At 46.7% G+C, this 8,202-nt stretch overlaps 1 protein-coding gene across 1 annotated transcript; it reads left to right on the top strand.

Moving 5' to 3' along the window:
• Positions 1-1,427: 1,427 nt before the first annotated feature.
• Positions 1,428-7,680, top strand: MRPS15 (mitochondrial ribosomal protein S15). Its single transcript, XM_066372117.1, has 8 exons — positions 1,428-1,625; positions 1,908-1,952; positions 2,446-2,521; positions 3,932-3,980; positions 4,469-4,553; positions 5,496-5,554; positions 7,093-7,284; positions 7,528-7,680. The coding sequence occupies exons 1-8, from the start codon at positions 1,514-1,516 to the stop codon at positions 7,663-7,665; spliced, it is 756 nt and encodes a 251-aa protein (XP_066228214.1). The 5' UTR covers positions 1,428-1,513; the 3' UTR covers positions 7,666-7,680.
• The last annotated feature ends 522 nt before the right edge of the window (positions 7,681-8,202 follow it).

Below are 8,202 nucleotides of genomic sequence, written 5' to 3'. Positions count from 1 at the left end.
ATCCTTAAAGAACTCCCATTCTAGTGGTAGATACTTTAAAACTGACCACTAGGACACAGTGGCCAGGATTCCCTGGAGGGACTCACAGAGTGAGACACAGGGATATAGACTGTGGAAAAGAGTAATCTCTGTTGGGGAAATATAATTATAAACAAAATCTCCCACCAACCTAGAAAACCTCTCTACAGGAACAGAAAAGGAAGAAAACAGTTTTATTATTGAATGAGCATTAAATCAGAATGAGATACACATCATAGGCAATTAGCTAAGGGATTGCAAAAACAGAAAGAAATTGTACTTTTTTATATACCCAAATGGATATGGCTTATTGCATACATTTTCTCAAGATAAACAATAACTACTTCTCAAGCAAGAAGACTTGACAGCAGCATCATATCTCACTCACACAGGAGCCATCCCAAATTCACCTGGTAAATGGGGTAGTCACCTGTGTTCGCTAATTGCATTTAGGTAAAAGAAAAATAAATTTCTCATATCCTTAGGAGAGAGGTTTGTAACTAGGAGGTAGGCACCAAGCACCTACCCTCCCGCAGAAACAGGGAGTTTCCTTAATGATTGCATATCAAAGAGATGGCTCCGAGGTCCTTGAGGAAGACATTCCTGGGTTGTAAAACGGGCAAGCGGCTACTTAGCTTTTAAAAAGATTTACATACGTTTCAAAAGGGCAAAAAGCATTCACAATTACAAGTGTTCTTTTCCTTTTTTGCACCAGGGAGAATTAAATTTTATTTTTTCTACTTTTAATTTGTATTTGTCCTTAAACTCCACATTTCACAAATATTATTACAGCTAATACTTATTGAATGCTCACTATACATCGGATGCTTAAGTTATATATACAACTGCCTCGGCTAATCCTCTAACAACCTGAAAGGTAGATAATTGTATTACCATCCTCATTTGATGGATGGTACACTGTGGCCCAGAAAGGCTGGGGACTTGCCCACAAAATCACATAGTGAGCAAATGGCTGAGCTGTCAGATTCCAAAGTCAGCGACCTTAACCATCAGGCTACAAGGCTTATTCCAGAAAATAAACAGAAACCCAGTAGTTCTTACAAGGCCTCCTCCTGGACTTGGGGGGGGGGGGGGTAGAAATGCTAGTTTCGGGGGAGAAGGCTACGACAGACCCCACGGAAGCCCCCAAATAATCGGGGCTGAGGTCAGCAACGCAGAGTGTGATTAAGGGCGGGATGTATGTCCGAGAAAAAGTGGCACCTTAGAATGTATACAGCACCGCAAACCACGAACGTGGCCAGACAACAGCCAAGTTCCCCCGCCGCCAGCAATCGCTAACCAGACCTCCGCGCCCCACCCAGTCCCGCTTCATCACCGAGCCCTGCCTTTCCAATCCACCCTCTCGGTCCTCCTCTGCTCCGGTCTCGCAGCTGCACTCGATTCGTCGAGCCTGAGCCAGCATGGCGGCGCCCGTGTAATCCGGTCTGCACAGCGCAGACAACGGCGACGCCGCCCGCCAGGGTCAGGAGTCACCATGCTGAGGGCGGCGTGGAGGGTGCTGAGCTCCATTCGGACCCAAGCCCCAACCCGTGGAGGGTGCGCCCGGTTTCCATCCGACCACTGGGGTCTTCCCTCACCTCCTCGCGGTGAGTAGCTAAGAAACGGGACAACAGGAGTAGGGAATGGGTTCGGCAGAGATGGAGGACACGGGAGGACAAGGATAAGGGAGAAGTACCGCAGCAGATTAAGGGAGAAAGGGGGGTGTGAGGGGAAGAAGTGAGACGAGGTGGGAGAGACGTGGGGCAGCGCGGTGCAAAAGAAATGGGACGGTGGTCAGGCGCAGAGGTGCAAAGAGGAGAAATAGAAAGGAATCGAGGCTGGACTATTGAAGAAGATGATGTGGCCTCAGCTCTCTCTTTTCTGCATAGGTCTCATCCTCCGGGCTGCCCGCGGATATGCCATCCAGAAACCAGGTGGGAACTCTTGGGTGGGACTTGGACCGAGCTTGGGACGGAAGAGAGACTGCCTAGAAAGCTTGGGGTGGCCCAGAGGATAGAGGCGGCTGGTTCAGCCACTAGGTGGGGTGGGCCAGAGGTCCTAAGCAGGCGAGTGTTGAGTGTGTGTTCTGTGCTGGGCTGTGGATCAGACCGGGAGGGAGGATTCAAAGGAAGTCAAATTCAATCTATCCACAGAAGAACCCATCCTACCGGGGCTCCAATAACTGTATAGCCAGACAGGAGTGAGAGTTGAAGGCACTGTACAGGGTCTTGGGAAAGGCCATCTACTCCCAAAGTGAAATGTTAAGGCAGGTGCCCAGGAAGTTTGCAGAGGAGAAACAGCCCAGAGATAACCAGCGCGTTGCTTGAGACCCTGAATGTCTCTGATAGAATTGGTGAGAAGAGTCAAGTCTGCAGTGATGGACAGTGAAAGTTGACTCTGGGTGTTTTCCATCCTTCCACTTGACAGTCCAGCCCAGCCGAGAAGATGACCCGCCTCCTTCCACACTGCTCAAAGATTACCAGAACGTCCCTGGAATTGAGAAGTAAGCAGGAAGAAATCTCTGTGATGAGGAGAGGGCCCGGGGAGGATTGGCGAGGAGAGGTAGAAGACTGGCTTCGAGGCCTGGCCTGCCATACCTGAAGCCTGATTATAGAATGGGGCAGACAACTGTAGAAGCCCAGGCATGGTAAGGGTGAGTGGGCAGCAGGGACAAATGGAGCTGGTGGGGCTTAACCACTTACTTTTTTTGTGCTGTGGGTAAAGACCCTATACTCCTGGCCAGCAAACCCGAGCCACATGTGGTTCTTTGGCCCCTTGAGTGTGGCTCTTCCACAAAATACCACGTGCGGGCGCTACCTCAGCAAGGAATGTACCTACCTATATAGTCTAAGTTTAAAAACTTTGGCTCTCAAAAGAAATTTCAATCGTTGTACTGTTGATATTTGGCTCTGTTGACTAATAAGTTTGCCCACCACTGCCCTATACCATTAGATACCAAGGAGGCACAGGTTTTGTTTTGTTTTGTTTTGTTTTGTTTTGTTTTGTTTTACAGACACAGAGAGAGAGAGTCAAATAGGGACAGATAGACAGGCACAGAGAGAGATGAGAAGCATCAATCATTAGTTTTTCGTTGCGACATCTTAGTTGTTCATTGATTGCTTTCTCATATGTGCCCTGACCATGGGCCTTCAGCAGACCGAGTAACCCCTTGCTCGAGCCAGCGACCTTGGGTCCAAGCTGGTGAGCTTTGCTCAAACCAGATGAGCCCACGCTCAAGCTGGCGACCTCGGGGTCTCGAACCTGGGTCTTCCGCATCCCAGTTCGACGCTCTATCCACTACGCCACCACCTGGTCAAGCAGGAGGCACAGGTCTTTGTAAAAATCTCTCATATCTTGATTCTCTCAAAAAGCTCTCTGAGGGAAGAAATAGTACCCCTATTTTATAGATTATCAAGTTGCCCAATGTCATACAGTTCCTAAGGGACAGAGCTGGGGTTTGAATCCCAGGCCAAATGACATCAAGGCCAAGGCCTTTCTGTTCAGAATCTGTCCTGAGCGGTGGTAGCTGGGAAACCCCTCCTTGTGCAGTGTGACTTAAGAAAGAAATAATGATTACAGAATTGAAGTGTCTCAAGGCAGATTGAACCATATCCTAGCTAAAATGGAAATCCTCCCTCTCCCCTCCCTGTGACAAGCCTGGAACACTTGAGCTGACAGCCTCAATTTTCTGCAGTTATCACATCATTTCATGTTCTCAGCCCAGCAAATCAGATTCATGCTTTTACTCCAGGGGAAATGGCTCCCAAGCTTCCCGAAAGACTTATTTTTGTCTCTCTGGAGGTTATAAAAGAAATTTTTAATCATCCTTGCTTTTCAAACTAAAATGAAAATAGAATTGCTTCCCTTTTCCCTCTACCCCATCTGTCTCTCATTTCTGTGATTTTTTCCACAGTGTTGATGATATTGTGAAAAGACTGTTGTCATTGGAAATGGCAAACCAGGTAAGTGGCCTGTGCCAAACCTTGGCACCCTCAGTCCTCTCCTCTGGGACTTTCTCCTACCCTGGTAACACCTCCCATCCCATGCTTTTCAAGCCACAGCATTTATATCAATGTCATTCTGTGTCTACTTGTTATAACCTTGAGACAACATCTCAAGGTCAGGGACAGCTTTGTTCCCCCATTTTGTACCTAGCACCTGACGAACAGTAGGTGCTCAATAAAGATCTGATGTCTGAATGAATTCGCAAGCTTTAGGGACATTCATCCAACAAGCCATTTCTCCTGTCAGTAGCATTGGCTGACCTTGGGCTCAACTAGATGTAAATAGCCATGTGGTTGACCAGAGGCCAGGGCCTGATCCCAAAGTGAAGTCAGGCCCTGAGCCTTATGGCCTAGTTGCTATGACTGCAGCCAGAGCCTTGGAAGTGTAAGGGCTGATTCTTAGGGCGTGGCAGACTTTACAGATTCTCTGTCTCTATCTTCAACAGAAGGAGAAGCTAAAAATCAAGCAGGAGCAATTGATGAACAAGGTTGTGGCAAACCCTGAGGACACCAGATCCCTGGAGGCTCGAAGTTGGTCAGGGGGCCCTTGGGGAGTCGGGGTATAAGGGAGTCTGCTAGCTGGTAGTTGATCTGCAGGGCCCTCATCTGCAAGTACACTAGGGAGTATATGTGGCTTATTCAAGGGAGAGGCAGGAAGGACCAAGAATAATGAAAACTGGACTATGTATCCTGAACTGTGATGCTGGAGTCAGTGCCCAGATCCTTCCTCATACCTCTATGTGAGCTCAGGAACCCAAGTTCATCTTTCTGTCTGTTGCTTCAGCTCAGATGGTGTGAAGCGGCCCTGGGGTGAGACCCACGGTTCCCACTGCCCTGGGTGCTCCCAGAACTCAGTGTGTGTAGAAAAAGGGCCTGCCATAGTTCCAGCCTCTTCTTGGGGCCACCTTTTGCTTTTGCCTTTGCCCCCATTGTTTCATATAGACAGGAATCAAACAAGAGGATACCTGAGGAAGGATGTTCTGGGACTTTAGGAGATGAGTGGTTATTGATAATTCTGAAAACTCCTTAGTGAAAACACGCAGATAAGGGTGGCAGCTGGAAGAGGAAAGACAAGGAGCAGACCGTTGTCAAATTTGGGGATTTGACCTTATTGCATTGGCTCGGACCTCTAGTACAATGTTGAGTCATTAACCATGATAGCATGCCTCCTAGACTAATTCCTGAATTTAATAGGAGTGCTCTAAAGTTTTACCATTAAGTTTGCTATTTGCTATGGTTTGGGGATGATACCTTTTATAAGATTAAGGAGCTTCCCTTCCTTAGGCTTTGCTTTCTAAAGGAAAGATAATCCAAAGTCTTTTGAGATCTTGACATTCAGAGTGCTTCAGGAATTACAGAGAGCTGGGCAGTAGTCTTGGTGGTTGTTATTCCTTGAGGTTTTAATACATAACCCAGGCCTGGGCCCTTCCTTCCTCTGTGCCCGCTCTCATCCTCTGTGGTTTGTGGTTTCAGTTGTTGCCTTGACTATCAAGATCCGCAATTACGAAGAACACATGCAGAAACACCGAAAGGTAAACCTTGAGCATTGCTCACACCTAAATACCAGCAGCCAGGACAGAGGAGTCTCAGAGGTGAAGGGCTCTGGGTCCAAAGAGGCAGCTTGAGATGCCAGGAGGCTAGACCACCAGAGTGCCCACCCCACAGCTGCAGTGGGGAAACATTCACCTCCCGCCTCCAGTAGAGAAATGGAAGCCTTCCAGGGCTGTGCCAAGTGTCACCAGTAGACAAGAACACAAACTTTAGAGCATGGTCGTGTCTGGCACATTGTGGATGCTTAGTAAATATTGTTGAATGCATGAATGGGGACAAGTTGCCTTGAGTTCAAATCCCAGCTCTGCCACTTCTACTTAACTAGTTAAGGATTCTGAAGTTACTTGCATGTCTGAGCCTCAGTTCTGTCTGTAAAATGGGGATCATAATACCTACTGACAGAATTGCAAGGACTACATTAAATAATGAAAGCAGCCAATGTGATACAAATAAAGTATTTAGGCCTCTTTCCAAATAGTTTACATGCACGAGCTTATTTAACCTTTATACCCATCTTCCTATCCCATTTTACAGAGGAATAGTCTGGGCATGAAGTTAAATTATAGGAATTGATGTGCTAGACTTGAAAGGAGGTGGTCTTGCTCCAGGGCCTATATTCCTTTTTTCTTTTTTTCTTTTTTTAATGATTTAGAGAGAGAGAAAAAAACATCATTTTGTTGTTCCACTTATTTATGCATTCATTGGTTGATTCTTGTATGTGCTCTGACCAGGAGTCAAACTCACAGCCTTGACATATATCAGGACAACACTGTAACCAACTGAGCTACCCAGCTAGGGCTCAGGGCCCAAATTCTTAGCCATTATGCCATATTTCAGCATAGTATTGTGTACTGAGTTGCTGTAATTAAGCAGTTGCTGGTCATTTTTTTATTGAATTTATTGGGGTGACATTGGTTAATAAAATTATTGATATATAGGTTTCAGGTGTACGATTCTATACTACATCAGCTATAAATTGCACTGCGTTCACCACCCCAGGTCAAGTTGGTATTTTTAATAAACAAACAGTTGTGAATACAGACCGGTCCAGCTCCAGGTTGGCACCTCAGTGTTCTCTAGAGCTGGTTGAGCCTATTCCTTGGAGGTCAGAGTTTTGTTCTGGATTGTGAAATACAAGGCCCATTGCAGAATTTTCTCATGGAGCAACGCCTGGTAGGGGTCTCCAGGAAAAACAAAAGTATTTCCCTCCTCTCCACTCCATCCAACAGTTTGCTGGGGTGCGGAGAGGCTAAGTGGGTAGTGTGGGGAAAAAGCTTGAGATCTGGAGTGATACCAATAGACCCGTATTCAAGACCGGATAACATTTACCCTTTATTTCCCCATCTGTAAAATGAGAAAAACAATAACAATACCTGCCTCAGAGTTACACTGATATTTGCATGAGATTGTTGGGAGGTTTTAGTGAGATGATAAAATGACTATCCTTTATTACTATGAAGTGGCATACCAGTTACCTATATATATACTATAATACTGAAAGGTACACCCACTCTTACAGGATAAAGCCCACAAGCGCTATCTGCTGATGAGCATTGACCAGAGGAAAAAGATGCTCAAAAACCTCCGTATGACCAACTATAATGTCTTTGAGAAGACGTGCAAGGAGCTGGGGATTGAGTACACCTTTCCCCCTCAGTACTACCGAACAGCCCACCGCCGCTGGGTCACCAAGAAGGCTCTGTGCATTCGGGTATGAGTCCAAATTGCTGCTTTGTTTGGCCCCATTCTGGAACTGTAGTGGAGAGAGCAGAAGGGAGGGATCGTCTGTTTCTGATCCTAACATGAAACTGGCCCCAAGACCTTGTGCTGGCCACCAACCCCATGGAGAAAGGCTGGGGTGACCGGCTGGGGGAGTCAGTTCCCAGCCCATCTCTCCCAGTCAGCGGTTTTACATAGGATTACAAAGTCTTTTTCTGCTGCCTTCCATTTTCAGGTTTTCCAGGAAGCTCAAAAGCTGAAGAAGCAAAAAAGGGCCTTAAAGGCTGCAGCAGCAGCAGCCCGGAAACAAGACACGGTGAACCCAGAAAGCTCTTCCAAAGCCGAACCAGACACAATCAAGGAAAACCAATAAATTTTGTTAAAGTTATATTTTTCTGCCTTGAAGAATAATAGGAGAGAAGGTGAGGCTCTTTGTGGCCTGAGGAGGAGGCAATCATTCATCCTTTCATTCTGCTCTAGGATCCCAGGGTTCTCTGAGGCAGAGGCCCTGCCCTCACACATCAGAGGATATCCTCTCATCATCCCCCCACACACATACAACTCCATCCAGATAGCGTTTCAGTGGAGGTGAGACTGAGCAGAGCAGCACAGAGGAAGCGTAGCTGGCTGGCTGCTGGGTGAGGCTAGGGGAGTATAGGAGATGTCCCCAGAAAGGTAATCAGAGACAGTGGAGTGCCCTGAATGCCATGCCAAGGCGATCTCAAACTGTAGGAAGCCACTGAAGGGATATGTCATGCTGAAAGTGGTATCTTCTGAAATTTAGCCTAGGAACCAGTGCGAGTGGAGGAGAGAAAAGAGCAGTAATATGGAAGAATATAGTGATGCAGAGAGCAAGAAATGAAAACTATACATATGAGAAAGATTTTGGCGGTAAAAGCAGATTTTGGTG

This window comes from Saccopteryx leptura, chromosome 3, assembly GCF_036850995.1.
Source record: "Saccopteryx leptura isolate mSacLep1 chromosome 3, mSacLep1_pri_phased_curated, whole genome shotgun sequence".
In the NCBI taxonomy this organism is placed as follows: domain Eukaryota; kingdom Metazoa; phylum Chordata; class Mammalia; order Chiroptera; family Emballonuridae; genus Saccopteryx; species Saccopteryx leptura.
Note: the sequence above shows the minus strand (reverse complement) of the source record. Positions and strands in the feature narration are given on the sequence as shown.

Coding starts and splice junctions, on each gene's coding strand:
- MRPS15 (XM_066372117.1), top strand. CDS start 1,514: ATGCTGAGGGCGGCGTGGAGGGTGCTGAGCTCCATTCGGACCCAAGCC. Junction 2,522..3,931: donor AACGTCCCTGGAATTGAGAA/GTAAGCAGGAAG, acceptor TTTTTTCCACAG/TGTTGATGATATTGTGAAAA. Junction 3,981..4,468: donor CATTGGAAATGGCAAACCAG/GTAAGTGGCCTG, acceptor TATCTTCAACAG/AAGGAGAAGCTAAAAATCAA.